Source organism: Globicephala melas, chromosome 8 (assembly GCF_963455315.2).
Source record: "Globicephala melas chromosome 8, mGloMel1.2, whole genome shotgun sequence".
NCBI lineage: Eukaryota > Metazoa > Chordata > Mammalia > Artiodactyla > Delphinidae > Globicephala > Globicephala melas.
The window spans coordinates 60,525,490-60,544,513 of record NC_083321.1 but is presented as its reverse complement, the minus strand read 5'-3'; the positions used below and the strand labels follow the sequence as shown (position 1 = coordinate 60,544,513).

The following is a 19,024-nucleotide window of genomic DNA, read 5'->3' as shown; positions in this document are numbered from 1 at the left end:
TCTCTATTGTTTCTTTAGATACAATAGACACTTCATTAATTCCCAAGCACACGAGGCAGTAGTTGGCACATTAAAATGCTCAGTATGAGTTATTCTGGTCACTTTTTTTTCTTGAGCTAAAGCAGTCTGCTAAAGTATACACATCTGTTAATGTGAGATGCTTGACACTTAAAAGTATACCTATGCCATGTGATCATTTGGTCTTTGAACAATTCAATCATTAATTCATCCTGTAAATATTTATTCAACAATTACTGTATGCCAGCAGTGTGCACAAGATGATCTATTTTATGCAGCCCCTACTTTCTAGGATCTTATGATTTAGTTGAAGAGAGAAGATCAATGCACACAAAAGATTAATTTCAAAAGTGATTTAATCTAACTTCTTACACTTTCTGTGCTTATACCTAGACTGCTGAGAATTGCTGAAGGAAAAAAAGTTACTAGAATAGTGCTATCATTAATTCATAGTCACTAAACCCTAACGAGACAATCAACAGTTCCTTGCAATTTTTCTGCATTTCTCTAATCAATTATTTCTTCCATCTTCCCTAAGAGCTATTTCAGAACTTCTGTACTTACTCAAATCTCTGACCTCACTACTTCCCTCATCTTAGCCAGTACCACACTTTCTTGTTATCAGAGTAAATTGAAGATGAGAACGACTTTAGTGTACTGCCATTAAGCCAATAATCTTAACCTTTATCTACACCATCCTCTCCTTCCCTCTTAATTCAGTGGAGAAAGAGTCCTCCTGTCTCCATTTATTCCAAACTATTTATTATGCATAGTATCAGGGGCTAAGTGTACATTGGTGAGTATAAGGGGTATGGTTCCTCTCCTCCTGCAGCCTGTATTCTAACTAAGACTACTTGTTGCTTTCACATGAAATATTTCTCAAATAAGTTTCTCAAATAAGCCATGTTATCTCCCAACTCTGAGTCTTTAAGTGCATGTTTCCTTCTACAGGGATGTTCTCTACCCATTCCCTTTCTCCTGGCTCACTTTCATCTTCTAGGTCTCAGATTGGCTATCAGGACTTATAGTTAGCACCTGTTCCTCTCCTATCAACACTTACCACACCGGGTTTTCATTGCCTCTTTACTTGCCTTACTCTCCATTAGAAAAGAACCATAAACACTGATTCACTGATATAACCACAATATATATAGGGCAGTCCTTGGCCCATGAGTAGTTATCAATTAGTGTTTGTTGAATGAGTTAACTCATTCTATTTAAATAGATGTAAAAAAGCTGATACGTATAATTGGTTCTACTGGGGTTCAACTTAGAAATGAACTACTTTGAGTTGGCAAAGACTTGAGTGGTCTTGAAAATTAAAGTGGTGAAGGCATTTCAGATGGGAACCAGGAGTAACAGTAGAAAAACAGCACAGCAAGATCATCTTGCTTGGGGGGAAGCTTAGTAGCAGAGAAGTAAGGAATAGTGAGAAGAGGGGATATAGCATTCCTGTAGAAAATGAACAGTGACGGACAATTTCAGGAAACAGAGCAACACAATGGATGTAGAATTTTAGGGAAAGAATAACCTGGAAAATCTTTGCTGAATGGATTGGAGAATCAGGCAGGGAAAGACTGGAATCAGGGAATGTGGTCATGAGCCTTTTACACTAAAGCAAGCATGATTGGATAAGCACTTGATTTAGTGAAGTAGCAATAGAGAAGACATATGTACATATAAATAATACGTTTACACATTTTGTGCCGTCCCCTCCTATTATGGGAATGAGTGAGGTAACTATAAACTAGCAGTTCCACCAGGCAAGGAGCCCAGCCAGTCACCCAGAATCTTCCTCCAAAAGGACTGGAAATTTCAGTCCTTTGATGGGTTTTTGTTCTTTCTGCATTACATAGAACTCTACTGATTTCTTTTACATTCCTACCCTCATCACGTTATACGGCCCCGTTTCTTCTCATATTTCTTTTACTACTTCTCACTTCATTTTATCTTTTTCTGTTGCTCTGAAACAGTGGTTCTCAGAATGTGGTCCTCACACCAGTAGCATTAGCATCACGTGGGAGCTTGTTAGAAATGCAAATTTGGGGGCACATGCCAGATATTCTGAATCAGAAACTCTGGGCATACAGGCTAAATTCACTTCTCTCAGATAATAGTTATTCCCCAAGGCACATACTATAGAATCCTATTCTCTCTGTAATCTCTTTCTTGTTGGAGAATCCATTTTCATAGTTTCAATGACCACTGCTATGTTGATAAGTGCCCAAACTTGTGTGTGTGTGTGTATGATTTCATTATAAAGAGATAGATATACATACCACCACTTAGACCATTAGAATTAGATGATGTATTAATTTCCTGGAGCTACTTTAACAAATAACCACAACTTGGGTGGTTTAAAACAATCGAAATTTATTCTCTTGCAGTTCTGGAGCCTGGAGGTCTGAGATCAAGAGGCCAGCATGATTGATTCCTTCTGGAGAGCTCTGAGGGAGTTTGTTCCATGGCATTTCTTGGCTTATACATGGACCATCCTGCTCTCTGCCTCTGTCATCACATGCATTCTTCTCTGTGTGTTTCTGTGTTTCTGGGTCCACATTTCCTCTTCTTACAAGGACACCAATCATTGGATTGGGGCTCACACGAATCCAGTTTAACTTCATCTTAAATTGATTGCATCTGCAAAAACCCTGTTTCCAAATAAGGTCACATTCACAGGTAACAGGGCTTAGGACTTCAGTCTGTCTTTTGAAAGGCGTAATTCAACCTATAACCACTGCCATTTGAGTAGATTGTGGTATACGGAGTCAGATGGAGGAGACTGAGGAAAGTATGTGTGATACGGAAATGCAGTTAGTAACTAGAGATCACTGTTTACAAACTCCAGCTCTTACAGTAAATGAGGCAGCAAGTTCAAGAGAAGATTTTTTTTATTAATTTATTTTTTAAAATTAATTTATTTACTGGCTGCACTGGGTCTTCGTTGCTGTGTGCGGGCGTTCTCTAGTTGCAGTGAGCGGGGGCTACTCTTCGTTGAGGTGCACGGGCTTCTCATTGTGGTGGCTTCTCCTGTGGAACACGGGTTCTAGGCAGGCGGGCTTCAGTAGTTGTGGCTCACAGGCTCTAGAGCGCAGGCTCAGTAGTTGTGGTGCACGGGCTTTATTGCTTTGCAGTATGTGGGATCTTCCTGGACCAGGGCTCGAACCCATGCCCCCTGCATAGGCAGGCAGATTCTTAACCACTGCGCCATCAGGGAAGTCCCAAGAGAAGGTCTTTCTAGGATAGGGCAGAAGCATGGTCAAAGCAGAATAGAAGAAAAGCATTGATGGTAAGGGACTGAATATTCTAGAGGGGAAAAAAAAAGGAATAATGAGTAAAATTCAATGGTGAAGGGGAAGATTTACATTTAGAAAAGAGGAATGATACTCATTCCTTTGAGAAAGGGTAGGTATAGACATGGAGACTTTTCACAATAAAATAGGCATTGAGTGATGCCTCTTTTTAGGCAAAAAGTATAAGTGGGTTTTCTGTTGTTGTTGTTGTTGTTGTTGTTTTTGTGGTACGCGGGCCTCTCAGTGTTGTGGCCTCTCCCGTTGCGGGGCACAGGCTCTGGATGCGCAGGCTCAGCGGCCATGGCTCACGGGCCCAGCCGCTCCGCAGCATGTGGGATCTTCCCGGACCGTGGTACGAACCCGTGTCCCCTGCATCGGCAGGCGGACTCTCAACCACTGCGCCACCAGGGAAGCCCCCTAAGTGGGTATTTTGAGGTACATAGTCAGGAGAAAATCTTGGAACATTGACTGTGGTAAGTGAATTAGGTGATCTGTGAGAGATCCTTAAGCAGGATTGAACCTGCCTAGCCAGCGCCGAAGGCATTTCGAACAGAACCACTTCTTTCAACTCCAAACTTTGTCGTTTGAACCCAGGGAGAATCCAGAGAGTAAGAAAATACAGATTTGGTCTTTACTCTCATCTGGCACTGTAGATATGATTAATCATTCTCTCAAATTAAAATGAATGACACATTTTTGGTATTTTTTTAAGCAATGATTTTTTTCTAAAGAAGAGATGTAAAGTAGGCTGTTACCTGTGTAGACCAGACCCGCAGGTGAAGTTTTTGTTTTGTTTGTCAAATGAAATGTATGCACATTCAGCAGTTAGGTTGCCTGTATTTCCTAAAACAAAGCCTGCCAGGCTTCAGGATGGATTCCGTGTTTCCTTTAATAAAATAGGATCGTATAGTCAGAACGTACAGAATACCACTATAGTATTTTTTTTTTGGTAAAGCACTAAACACCCTACCTTGCAGATCCTAGATGAACTGTGACAGAAGCAGTCTGCTTAATAATATTAAAATTTTGGAGGCGCCCCAGAGTGCCCTCCTAGTAAAGTCACATAAAATGAAGTTGAACCATGTTGGTGAATGATTGATTATAAGACATCATGGGGATTCGTTCTTTACACCCATAAAGACTATATGGGTACATTGTAGTCACATGACTCTTTCAGGTACTGGGGTTTTTATTCTAAGCTTCCCACACACAGAATCAGCCCGTTTTCCCAAGACTTCCTCCTTCAGGCCTCCACCTTCCACTGGCACCTGCCCCTCAGGCACCCAGGGGAAAGGGTGAACTGGGATCATTCCTCATGTTCTTTTTTCACAGGAGAAGGAAAAGATTTTGCATGGGAAAAGGTTAAGTTAAAGGCTTTAAACAACGTTCAGACATTCCTTTCCCTACGCCTGCACCTCCTGTGTTAACATGAGGATATACAATCTGGGGATATGCAGGAAATACGGAAAGAAGAACCCAGCTTTATGCACTAGATGTAATCCTGAAATTGTTTGCACGTCAGGTTTGTCAAACAGATCAGTTTTTAATTGTTTGGGGAATTAGGTGTTTAAATTTCACTTGCTTTTTTCCTTTGCCAGAGTACTGAAATATCCACTGATGTTACTTCCTTTTGTGATTTTAATACTTATATTGTTCTGTGTCAGCTTTGTTTATTACTGACACATGTAATAGGCAGGTTTAGTATTATTCTCAATAGCCAAACTTTCCACAGTCGATAGTGTTAGGGTCACGATTTTAGGATGAGACCTACGAACTCTTGTCACTGAGTTTATTTTATAATTGATTAGTCAATTTCTTGATCATGGACACATCTTTTCAATATTGTAACCAATTCTCTAAATTGGTCACTTACCAAAAATCAGTGTTCCTTACTCAAATCGTTATAATACTCATTGTATTTGTCTTGTTAGGGGCCGCTCTAGCTTATCTTACTGTAAATACAGGTTTTGAGTGTTCGCTAGGCATTTTTGTCTCAATTTCCAGCACAGGGGAGCTGGGATTTTATGAGCACTGTATGATCTAAGTCAGGGCAGCTGACTCTTCAGTTACTTAGTCTGATGTATTGGTTTTAAAGATGCGTTCTTGGGCTTCCCTGGTGGCGCAGTGGTTGAGAGTCAGGGGACACGGATTTGTGCCCCGGTCCGGGAAGATCCCACATGCCGCAGAGCGGCTGGGCCCATGAGCCATGGCCGCTGAGCCTGCGCGTCCGGAGCCTGTGCTCCACAACGGGAGAGGCCACAACAGTGAGAGGCCCGCGTACCGCAAAATAAAATAAAATAAAGATGCGTTCTCTTTTATCAATTCTGACTTAATACTTTATTCAAGATCCGGCCCAAATGCTAAACCTTTTGTTGATTCTCCTCCTGCTCTTCTAAGAAGTCATGATCCCCTCCATACTCACATATCATAGTACCATTACAGAACTTATCCTAGCCTGTTCAGTTATGTCAAGATCTTTAGGTATCTGTTTTCCAAACAACTTGAGAGCTTATTGAAAGCAGAGAATTTTTATTTATCAAGAATCTATCTTTGTAATAACTGTAAATGGAAAGTAACCTTTCAAAATTATATAAAATTTTTAAAAGAAATTTGAAAAATGAATCTATTATGTGCCAATTACTAAAGAACATAGATACGGTTTTTTTGTTTGTTTGTTTTGCGGTGCGCGGGCCTCTCACTGTTGTGGCCTCTCCCGTTGCGGAGCACAGGCTCCGGACGCGCAGGCTCAGCGGCCATGGCTCACGGGCCCAGCCACTCCACGGCATGTGGAATCTTCCCAGACCGGGGCACGAACCCGCGTCCCCTGCATCGGCAGGCGGACTCTCAACCACTGCGCCACCAGGGAAGCCCCATAGATACGTTTATTCCCTTATTACACATGAGGAGATTGGGGCTCCAGTTTACACAGCTAGTAGATGGAAGAATCAGGATACGAAGCTGGCTCTGCTGTTGTACCACTGCCTGCACAGTGGTTGCCATAAACTCTGTATAGACTAAGATGGAGAGGTAACCAGAGTTCAATGAGGAAATGTAACATATACATTTATCAACTCCAACTAACGGCGCTCACTTTTTCAGCTGTTCCTCTCTCTCTAAAGCCACCAGCTTCATATTAAAGGGTAGTCTTTCTCAGAGGCAAGTGATTTTCCTTGTCCTCTTCTATTCATATGTTTATCCATTCTTTCATTTAATGCATATTTATGAGGTAACTATGTATCTGCCCTGGTTCTACTGCATAGCATGAAATAGTTAAAAATCCCTGTCGGGCTTCCCTGGTGGCGTAGTGGTTGAGAGTACGCCTGCTGATGCAGGGGACGCAGGTTCGTGCCCCGAACCGGGAGGATCCCACATGCCGCGGAGCGGCTGGGCCCGTGAGCCATGGCCGCTGAGCCTGCGCGTCCGGAGCCTGTGCTCTGCAACGGGAGAGGCCACTACAGTGAGAGGCCCACATACCGCAAAAAAATAAAAATAAAATCCCTGTCATCTGGAGTTTATATTTTCACCAAGGAGATAGGCAATAAAAAATTAAATAAAATACATAGATAATTTATATCGTATATCACAAGGTAATAAGTGCTAAGGGACACTGAAAATAGAGCAGGATAAGGAAGTGGGATGGATTGTTAGGGGACAGTATTAAATAGGGAGGTCAGGGTCAGGGTCCCAGAGAAATTGAAATTTTAACAACAGCCTGAAGGCAGGGTGTTCCAGGCAGCAGAAACAGCTAGAGCAAATGCCCTAAGGTGGGAGTGTGTCTGGCATGTTCTAGAAATATCAAGGCAGTAACTGTGTCTAGAGTGGATTGAAGGAAGGAAGTATGAGCAAATGAGGATAGAGAATGATCCTATAATGTAGACAGACTACCCCTGCTTTCACAGAGCGTGTGCAAGGAAACCAGTACCTCCAAACTGATCATTTGGATTTGGTCTTATGGCTTGGTGGACCTAGACCACATTTGTCTTCATAGAGCAGTCCTCCAAAAAGCCAAGACATCATCTGGATTTAGACCATTGCTTCAGCCAGGTTCAGCCACAGTCACTCATATGAACTCATGGATCATTATTTCTGTACTGTTTCTGGTCAATCCATTTCTTTACATTTATGTTGGCTACAGTTGATAGCAGCTGTCATGCAGTGCATGGTATGTACTCAGGAGATTCTTGTTGAATGAGTGGATATATGAGTGAGTGAATGAATGAATGAATGAATGGATGGATGGATGGATGGATGGATAGATAGGACCAGATTCGATTTTATAACACAGATGGATACTTCCACCTGTAAATAACCTTGTATTCTGGATGTAGACATAAGCTATACGTTTACCTATCATGTTGAATTGAATATCTGGAATATGGTTGAATGTTGACCAAATATTGATTATTTTTAAATGTATCCATGTTCCACCAAAGTAAGAGAAATTAAGGGAAGTGTTTAGTTCTGTACCTTTAGAGCCATTCTCTGGCTCTTACTAAAAATACTTTAGCTTAAGCAGAGTCACCAGTTAAGAAGTGCTTAAGCCTAATCTTAGCAGAAAAAACATTGTTTCCTTTTTAGCTGATATATTTATGTCTACGGTATCCACAGTGATTTCATTGTCTTGGTAAAATCTTCAACTTCAAATCTCAACTACATAGTTACTCCCTTTGTTGGACTTAACCTTGTTTATAGTGGTAATTTGTTTCCTTAGCTCTTCTGTAACTCAGACCGGCTGTGGCATGTACTGTTGGCATAGTAGATGTAAATCAGAGTCCCTGAATTTTCTTTAACCTTTTGTCCACAGTTCGGAATGACTTCTGTACTATTGTAAATGCAGTAGATTGATCCTAGCATGTGGCTATGAAACTTTTGTAAATATGTTTTTTAAGCTTTCCTATAATCATATATAAATATGAAGTAACAGTTTTAGAAAACATGAGCTGATATGTATTTTTAATTTCATAGGAAAAGCCAGTTGGGGACATTTTATCTACCCTTGGTCATCTTTCACTTGGTAAACAAATTCTTTAAATATGAGGGAAACAAATATGTTTATAGATCTATGCAATGTCAAAGCATCAATAAAGAATAATTACCCACTCTAGTAGGAAATTAAATAACACTTATTTTAATTGCCCTATCAATTTAAATCCATTTTCCATTTATTGTTAACAACTAATTTAACAAAAAAATCACTTCCTTTCAGGTATCATTCCAGAGGTGTTACTTTATAATTTACCATGCCATTATTTTTCCATTAACTAATCACTTATGCTATCTTAAGAGCAGCACATAGCCCTACTCAATATTTATTCAATACAAGGATAGTGAAATGGAGTATTTTTAAAGTGTTTTTCATTGTATAAAGTGCCAAAAATTTTTATGATTGTCTTATCATAAAAGAAGTGTGTGGTTTTTTAAAACTAGGCAACTAGGGGTGTGTGTGTGAGGGGGCGTTAAATTTCTTAAGCAAGTTACAGAAATGTTCTGTCTTTAGTTACAGATGTCTGTGACTTATATCTATCTTTCTGAGTAATTTGCATGTTAATTATTATCATTTCAAAATACAATGAAAATATATGCTATAAGTATTGTACCGAATGTGTATTCAATTATATTCTGAGAAAGAATTTTTTTGTTCTTATACTTTTAAAGAGTCTATCAGTCATTCTTTTAAAATGGCCTCATAATGATTTTTAATAACTATTCTTGTTATCATTCCATAGTTTAATATAAATAAAAGTTTATGACAATATGTATAGACCCTGAGGATGTTATGCTAAGTGAAATAAGTCAGACCGAGAAAGGCAAATACTGTATAATTTCACTTATATGTGGAAATCTAAAAAACAAAACAAAAGAACAAGCATAAAATGGAAACAGAGTGATAAATACAGAGAACAAGTAAGTCGTTGCCAGAGGAGAGACGGGTGGAGAGGAGAGAAGATATAGGTGAGGAAGATTAAGAAATACAAACTTCCAGTTACAAAATAAATGAGTCAGTGGTTGTGAAATGTGCAATGTGGAGAATATAGTCAATAACCATGTAATATGTTTGTACGGCGACATATTGTAACTAGACTTATCATGGTGATTATTTCGAAATGTGTAGAAATATCTAATCACGGTGTTGTGTAATAGGAACTAACATAGTATTATAGGGCAATTATACTTCAAAAACAAGCTCAGTCACAGAAAAAGAGATCAAATCTGTGATTACCAAGAGGTGGGGGAAGAGGAGGGGGGAGTTAGATGAAGGCAGTCAAAAGGTACAGACTTCCACTTAGAAGGTAAATAATACGAGGGATATAATATACAACATGAGAAATGTAATTAACACTGCTGTATGTTATACATGAAAGTTAAGAGAGTAAATCCTAAGAGTTCTCATCACAAGGAAAAATTTTTTCTATTTCTTTAATTTTGTATCTATATGACATGATGGATGTTCACTAAACTTACTGTGATAATCATTTCATGATGTATATAAGTCAAATCATCATGCTGTACACCTTAAACTTATACAGTACTGCGTGTCAATTATATCTCAATAAAACTGAAAGAAAAAAATTATAAGCCATAGCACAGTAAAATTCTTCTCTCAAGATGGAAAATTTCCAAAAGACAAAATTTTTTTTTTAAAAAAGGAAATTTTCCATGTTTATAATGATTTCATATTTCATGGTTTGTTACAAACATAATACAAGTATATAATCTATTTGTTTATTCTTTAGACTGTGTGCAGGGATGATTCGTTTGTGTTCATTCTTTATTAACTATAAGTTAATAACAGGAAGTGCCAGAAGTGTGAAAATATGACAAGGTACCCAGAGAAGGAAACATGAAGGGCAAGCATTGAGCTTCTTTTCCTTATCTTCTCTCTGAAATTATTACACCGATATCCAATGTATCTTCCTCATGGCTCTTATCTCAGAATTTGTGGAATGTTCGAATTGCTGTTCTTTTCATTCTAAAATGTCAGAAATATCTAGGTCTCTACCCAAATGACTGGCAGGACTTCTGTTCTCTATGCTAGAGTAACAACAGCAGCAACGAAGTTAAGCCCATAGACTAAACGTGGGCAGGGTTGCACTTGTGTTTTGCCTCATTAGCATTAATCAACAAGCTTTCAAATGTTTAAAGGACACAGTTGATTGAAGTAGAATTTATTGTTATTTATACTGTTGTAATAAATTGAGGATTAATTTTTTTTCGACTGTTGAAATGTGACTAATAGCACTTTCTTAAACAAATACAATGCTTTTCTTTTTGTTTCTTTTCCATAGGTTTAGGCTTCAGTATTGCAGGAGGTGTGGGGAACCAACACATTCCTGGAGACAACAGCATTTATGTAACTAAAATTATAGATGGAGGAGCTGCACAGAAAGATGGAAGGTTGCAAGTAGGAGACAGACTACTAATGGTGAGTGTGACTGAAGCAGAACTATGTGTATATTTATAAAGCTCTTGTTTCCCAGTATATGACTGTCTTAGTCATTTCAGGCTGCCATAACAAAATACCATAGGTTAGGTGACTTAAACAACAGAAATTTTATTTTCTCACAATTCTGGAAGCAGGGAAATTTAAGAGCAAAGTTCTGACCCATTCAGTTTCTAGTGAGGTCTCTCTTCTTGGCTTGCAGACAACTGTCTTGCTGCTGCATCTTCACATGGCCTTTCCTCTGGGCTTGTGCTGAGGGAAAGCTCTCTCTCTCTTTCTCTTTTTATAAAGCCATTAGTCCTATCAGATTAGGACTTAAGTCATGTAATTAATAACCTTAATTGCCTCCTAAAGACCCTATCTCCAAATACAGCCATATTTGGAGTTAGAACTTCAACATAAGAATTTGGGGGGAGGAAGCAGTGACCTTGGGTGGAAATAGAAAAGGGAGAGCAGATTTTGTGGTAAAAGATATCAGAAGTACAGGTATAATTGGAGATGATTTGTTGATATTTTAAAAACAGAAATCTAAATTTTCACTAGTTTTCATAGGCACAGAGATTATGTGTTGCTCTTCCAGTATCTTCCATCTCCTATCAGCCAGAGAGACTGCTAAATCCAGACTGGTAGAGAGATGGGCTTTGCATAGCAAAGTGAAAAACACTATCTGGTTTATTGATCTGTACATTTCTATGCCTGTGTTCTTTGGTTCAACCAGTGTAGACACAGTTCCTGACTTCCAAGAGTTCTGTCACGTGTGCAAATGGATCCCTTCCCCCTCTCCTTTCAGACAGGGTTTCTACTGTTTTATTTGCCAGTTGCTCACATGCTTCAGGAGTCTTGGGCAACGACTGACACCAACATGCAGCCAACCTTTCTGAGCCTTGGAGTTATACGATAAACGAAAGCAAAATGTAGGCAATTATAAGCAGTAAAAAATTGGTGATTGCACCTAAAAACTGTTTCATCTCCATTTACTGTTTTATATTAAATCTACAGGATAATAATCAAATACTGAAAATTAATAGAAGATAGTTGTCAAGTAAGAGAAGTATATCTAGTCGTATCGAGTCATATGTCTCCCTTTGTAAAACAGGATCTTGAATCTTTGTCACAAGGAGCCATTATCTCCAATACTTTCATGAGAAGTGTTTGGGAAGGATCAACCTGTACAATTTCAACAGAATAGTAATTTCTAGGACATGTGCAAGTTTTGGGGGTTGAACCTCAAAGTTCATTGTACCCATGTCCCTGGACTCTAGACAGGTTGTTTGTAGTCGCACTGGCCTAATTTCATAGTTGTCAATGATTTTTGTATTGAATTATCTGGATAAGAGCTTTATAATAATCTTGATAACTAACATTTATTTGGCATTTACTGTGCTCCATGTATTTTTTTAAATGTTTTTCTGTAATGTAGTATGTATTTCTCACAACAGCCTCTTTTATATAAGCAAAGGGAAACTGAGGTATAGAGAGAGGTGTACTAACTTGGCCATGGTCATATAGTTAACAATGGACAGAATTGGATTTCAAATGCTTGTAACCACCAAACATGGTCTTTGCATTTGTTTCCTAAAATCTGTCAGTCAGTTCTTTCCTTCCTTCCTTTAGTTATCATTCAGTCATCATTTAGTCATCATTCAGTTATCATTCATTAATTCCTTTATTTAACAAGTAATATATTGAGCACCTACCATGTCCCAGGCAATAGGCACTTCTCAGGAAGGAACTCTGTCAGCATAAAAAGTATGGTCAAACTGAATGGGCAAAAAATGTGGCATTAATGACTTCAGTCAAATTTGCAACTAAGAGTTTTTGGCTTCTTTACTACTTGAAGTCACTACAATTTTATTTTTATTTTTTAAACCATTTTATTGAGGTATGACTGACCTGTAAAAAGCTGTACATATTTAATATATACAACTCCATGACTTTGGGGATAAGTACATACCCATGAAACCATCACCACCATCAAGGCTATAAAGTTATCCATCACTTCCCAAAGTTTCCTCTCATGATCATTATTATCATTATTATTTTGTGTGTGTATGGGGTAAGAACACTTAACATAAGATCTACCTTCTTAGCAAATTTTAAGTATACATTACAGTGTTGTTAGCTGTAGGCACTAGGCTGAATAGTAGAACTACCATTTTCATTCTCAGGACATTCTGAATTTTGTTTGCTTGTTTTTGCCTTTGACGTGAATGTTGGTTCTTTTTTTTAAAAAAAACTTAAAGCTCTTTTGTGTGTTTTTTTAATTTTATTTATTTATTTTTGGCTGCATTGGGTGTTCATTGCTGTGCACAGGCTTTCTCTAGTTGTGGCGAGTGGGGGGCTACTCTTCATTGCACTGAACTGGCTTCTCTTTTTGTGGAGCACAGGCTCTAGGTGTGCGGGCTTCAGTAGTTGTGGCACATGGGCTCAGTAGTTGTGGCTCGCGAGCTCTAGAGAGCTGGCTCAGTAGTTGTGGCGCACGGGCTTAGTTGCTCCGTGGCATGTGGGATCCTCCCAGACCAGGGCTCAAACCCATGTCCCCTGCATTGGCAGGCAGACACTTGATCACTGCGCCACCAGGGAAGTCCTAAAAGTTGGTTCTTATGATGTTGTGTCTTCTGAAACAGAAAAGTGTTATTGGGATATGAGACAACTTCTCTCTAACAACTTCTCTCAAGAAGACAAACTTTATAGTTTGTGGACTTAGGGATAAAATAAACTGTGATATCCATTTTCTACATAGTGCTAAATTGAAAAATGAAGAGGACAGTTTCATTCTAAAGTAGTGCGTCATAGCGACTGATTTGACCTTTGGCTCATTGTTCTGTAAGAGTTTGGATGTAGACAGCTCTTCTGGACTGCTTCTGTTATTTCTTCAACTGCTGCTATTATCATATCATGCTAGATGTCATGTGCTGATTTCTTGAAATTCTGTTTAAATTTTTAGTGTTATATTCAAATTCTTAAAAAAAAAACTCAAAGTCTAAATAATTCTGTCAAAGGATTTTCCAGGCACCGTGCTACTTTTCCATTATCATTTTCTTGATATTCATTGTAGAAAAAGTGATTTCAGAAATAGCTGTGACATAATCTTTAACATAATCCTTAATCCTCCTTTGAGTTTTAAAGCATAGTTTAAAAAAAATGAAGCTTCAACAACCATAGGTCTCTCTCCTCTTACGTAAGGAAAACGTAATTAGTACTTTCAAGGCAACTGCCAAGCTGAATCTGGAAATGAAAGAAAATGATTCATTTTATAAAATTCTGAAAGAAAAATGAGCCTGAGGGAAAGCATAAATTAAAAATCCCAGAAGCCACCCCAAAAGGTCAATTATCTTGCTTCAACCAAAAATATTTATTAATGCTCTCCTTCTGTCATTCCTTTCCACCTCCTCTTCCCTTTACTACCCTACATTCATGTCTTCTTCATCTTTCTCCTCTTCTACTCTCCTCCCCCAAAGGAAGTATGAATAATTTAGATTCTGTGATTTACCAGCTGTACCACACTCTATTTTTCTATAAATAGGTTTTTTCTAAAACAATTTGTACCACTCCCTTCCCTCACTTCTTAGGAAAAATTCCTCCATATGTTATTCATTCATAGTTCTGTAAGTAAGTTGATCGAGAATAAAATTCCATTAATTTCTTTAGACTTTTGTGTATAGATCACCATAATTCAGGAAGTCTCCCAGCATCTACCCTGCAGTGAGAGCACAATCTTTTTTTTGGGGGGGGGGGGGGGCGGGGTGGGAGTGGGGGTGGGGATCTTTAGTAATAAACCTTTCAGTTTCTCAACTGAAATAACTTTAATGTTGGACACCATCTGAATCATACCATATATACTGGGTACTTTTTTTTCCCTAAATACTTCTTATATATCAGAATTGAAAAGTATCTATCTTAGATATTATCTTATTCCAACTCTCATTTAGTACATCAGAATCCCACAGAAAAGCAACCATGTGAAATAGTCCCTCCCCTCTGCTAGAACTCTGTAAGGATGGAGAACGGAATGCCTCGTCGCAGCTATCCATTAGATACTAACCATCAGTAAAAATGTTTTCCTTAAAATTATATCAAAATATACTTCCCTATACAGCTCTCCCTTTAGTAAAGGTCTCTCCCTTTAGTAAAGCTCTCTCCGTTGGAAACACAATGATGAATATGAATTCCTCTTCCACATTTGTTTAAAAAGCTATGTCTTGCCAGTTCTCCAGTTCTCAGTCTTAAGATGTTTTACATTTTTCCTCTCACTCTTGCACTAAATTTTATCATACATCCATTTATCCTCTGAAAATAGATTACCCTTTTAACAAAACTTCTTTTGATTCTTTAACATGTTATTCCCCAACTTAAAAGAAAAAAAAAAACAGGCTATATTATTGCATCTGACCTTTACATTTATTCTACTGTAAGAAAACATTATCCTGCCTAAAACCTTTGCGATAACCCCCTTAGTGTTTCAAATAAGATGACTTTAATGTCAGACCTCTCTGATGTTTCATGGGTCACCCAGATGCATGGTATATGTTCTCTTTATCAAAATAACAATTTTTTAAATTTCCCCTGCTACTGGCACTTCTTATCATTCACTAGAATTTTGTTTGTTTTGTTTTGTTTTTTATTTTTTCAAATGACAGTGACATCTGATTTTAATGGATTGCACCAGTAGCTTAGTGTTGCAGTCTCAGACTGAATAGATTCTCTCTTGGCCTTGAACTTCATGGAACAGATGGTCAGAGGTTAACAGTATTGATAATTTTCTAATTCTTTCATATATTTTTACACACTCATTTTTATTAAGCCCTACCATGGTGATACATAGAGCCACATATATTACAGAAATGTGATCTTCTTCATCTTTTTTCTACACGATACCAGAAACTTTGAATCTAGGGTCATCTAATTGTCTTCTCTAAAGGGACAACATGAACTGTTAATTGGCAAAGGCCCTGTCGCATTGTGATTTAAAGTTTATAATCTTAGTCTCTTTTTTCCATAACCTTTGCTTGACGTTTGAAGAAAAAATTGTCAGTGAGAGACCTTTTACAGAAAATAAGTCTGTATGTTTCCTTTGCTTAAAGGGAAGCTGAAGACAAGAGGAAAGGTAAATGAGGCATTGAAATAATATGGAAAGACAATGGACTCAGAGATAGGATATCTGGATTCAAGTCCCAGGCAGCCAGCATTAACTCTACTTAACTGACCTTGGGCAAGTCATGTTCATCTTTGGTCTTTTGCTATGTCCTCAATACCATGACAGATTGCCTTAGATCAGTGTTTCCCAAGTGTGTTTTAAAATATTAGTCTCATGTCTGTGTCACATGAAAAGACTCTACAGTCAAATTGAAATTCTACAACCTGTATCTCACCTCTTTTGTAGATTCTCAACAAACTTTAGCATATATAAGGGTCTATGAAGTCCTCCAGTCAAGGAACTAATTTAACTTTGGTACCCTAACTTTCAAATATATTTTACTGTGGAACTTTTTTTCTTAAGTAATGTTTATGAAATACCTAGAACTAGTGTTCACTGGAGTCACTCTGGGATATGCTATGTGTGAGCATCTCCTATTTTTCTTCCAGAATGTGCATCCTATGGTAAGGACATTAGATAGATTTGGGGAAGATGAGTAGAAACAAGATAATTTTCTGAATGAGTATTAGTTGTGAGGACCCACTATCACCTTGTTTCATCCAAATATCAATAAGAAAATCACCTTGAAGACCATGCAAATATGTAGGAGTTATCTGAATAATGAAGAGGATTTTAAAACACTTTCATTGTTTAGGCCAACCTTAAATAAGAACCAAAAGCTCTAACTGTCCCTGCACATGGCTCTTTCCTACCACCAACACACTGCTTCCTCCTTAAGAAGATCTTTCACCCACAGCACCTCCTCACTCCAACACTTGAGAGATGGATAGGGCAGTCATTACTGCTATTCTTATTTTCCGGAAGAGAAAGTTAGAACTCAAAGATGCAAACACTTTTCCAATATTACATAACTAATAAATTGTGAGATTGGATTCAGACCTAGACATCAATTTTCTAAAGCCACATTCCTTTCAGCTGTTTACTCAAGCCCCCTGGTTCTCGATCCTGGTTACACATTTGAATCTCATGGTAAGTTCTTGAACGCTATGGATGCCCAGGCCTCAATCAACCCTGAATAATCAATTCAGTATCTCTGGAGTAGGAGCCATGCCTCGTTTTCATTTTTTTTTTTTTTTAAGTTTTCCAAACAATTCTAACGTGCAGCCAGGTTAAGAACCATAATTCTACCTTGACCTAATCACATCCTACCCCACTCTGCTGCCGCTCCACTGCTTCTCCTGAGGGTGACTTCTGAGGTAATGCTCATTCCATCAAGCTGGTATAGCATCATTTAGCAATTTCCAGTCATGGGCTAAAAGGCATTAGAAATAGTTCACCCTTCAGACTCTGTCTCCAGTAGTTAGATTACCTTCTGAAACACCAGGGGGAAAAAATTTTGGATAATTATTTCTTGAACTCCCTTTTAATTTGTCTCAGATACAATAAAATTACAATATAATGCAAATGCAATGATATATTTTATTTAAGGGTTTAAGGGCTTTATTTATAAAGGGATTTTATATAAAGGGTTGAAGCCTTCCATTATATTGTTTATTTCTTTTGCTTGTATTCAGTTTAATACCCCTGTTTATAGAACTTACTCTATAGTCATCATATATCGGTACCTAGTATAAAGCGGTGGTTTTAAAATTCTTTAACAGCACACCCCATCAGTAAAACACAAAAAGTTGTCTTTTTTTTTTTTTTAACATCTTTATTGGGGTATAATTGCTTTACAATGGTGTGTTAGTTTCTGCTTTATAACAAAGTGAATCAGTTATACATATACATATGTTCCCATATGTCTTCCCTCTTGCGTCTCCCTCCCTCCCACCCTCCCTATCCCACCCCTTCAGGCTGTCACAAAGCACCGAGCCAATATCCCTGTGCCATGCGGCTGCTTCCCACTAGCTATCTACCTTACTACGTTTGTTAGTGTGTATGTGTCCATGACTGTCTTTAATATATGTATATCTCTCTACTTTAGATTGCATTCATATATTGTTATGGTAATATATACATTTTATTTTAAACCATACACAAGAAATAGAAAGATGAAGATCGATGTGATAAATATTAATGGAAGTTCAAATATTTCTTCCTGTACCCAGCTGATTGCCCTGGGGTTCCTATCATACGGTCCATTTGGTGACCACTGCTATAGAGGAAGCTGGAGTCAATCAAGACGTCAGTGGCACTTGCTCTCTCTCTCTCTCTCTCTCTCTATGCAATTGAAGGTGAAGAAATGCATTAATGGGACTTCCCTGATGGCGCAGTGGTTGGGAGTCCGCCTGCCGATGCAGGGGACATGGGTTCGTGCCCTGGTCTGGGAGGATCCCACGTGCCGCGGAGCGGCTGGGCCCGTGGGCCATGGCCACTGGGCCTGCGCGTCCGGAGCCTGTGCTCCGCAACGGGAGGGGCCGCAGCGGTGATAGGCCCGCGTACCGCAAAAAAAAAAAAAGAATCCATCTGCCAATGCAGGGGACATGGGTTCCATCCCTGGTCCTTGAAGGTCCCACATGCCACGGAGCAACTAAACCCATGCACCACAACTACTGAGCCTGCCCTCTAGAGCCCACGAGCCACAACTACTGAGCTCGTGTGCCACAACTACTGAAGCCCGCTCACCTAGAGCCCATGCTCTGCAACCAAGAGAAGCCACCGCAATAAGAAGCCCAGGTACCGCAATGAAGAGTAGCCCCTGCTCGCCGCAACTAGAGAAAGCCCACACGTAGCAACGAAGACCCAACGCAGCCAAAGATAAATTAATTAATTAATTAATTTTAAAAAATAAATGCTACATAAATAGTTTTTTAAAAAAGAAATGCATTAATGATTAATGGAGGAGGAAGAAATTTGCCCTGTTGGAGCTCTGATTATGTCCCTTATAAGCTGATGTGAGCCGGTGTTCACATTTTGTACCAGCCTTTCATTCTTCTATCCCATGCCTGACACAGAGTGAGTGTCCAGTAAATGTGTATTGTTGGTTGAATGACCTTCATTCCTTATCCTTTCCTCTCTGACTCAACACAACTGTAAAATAGAAGCTCAACACAAATGTCTCATTCTTCGTATAACATAGGGAATTTTGGTTGCTTTTCCTTTGATATGCCACATTGTTTTTGTTTGTTTGTTTGTTTGTTTGCGGTACGCGGGCCTCTCACTCTTGCGGCC

The 19,024-nt window shown here is 38.6% G+C and overlaps 1 protein-coding gene across 26 annotated transcripts in view; it reads left to right on the top strand.

Annotated features, from left to right (window-relative positions):
- Positions 1-19,024, top strand: part of DLG2 (discs large MAGUK scaffold protein 2) — a 2,016,902-nt gene that overhangs the window by 1,469,888 nt on the left and 527,990 nt on the right. For all 26 annotated transcript variants that reach the window (XM_060303825.1, XM_060303817.1, XM_060303816.1 and 23 more), the window contains one exon: positions 10,598-10,734. In XM_060303825.1, coding sequence (XP_060159808.1) covers positions 10,598-10,734 — 137 coding nt within the window. The remainder of the gene's footprint in view (positions 1-10,597; positions 10,735-19,024) is intronic.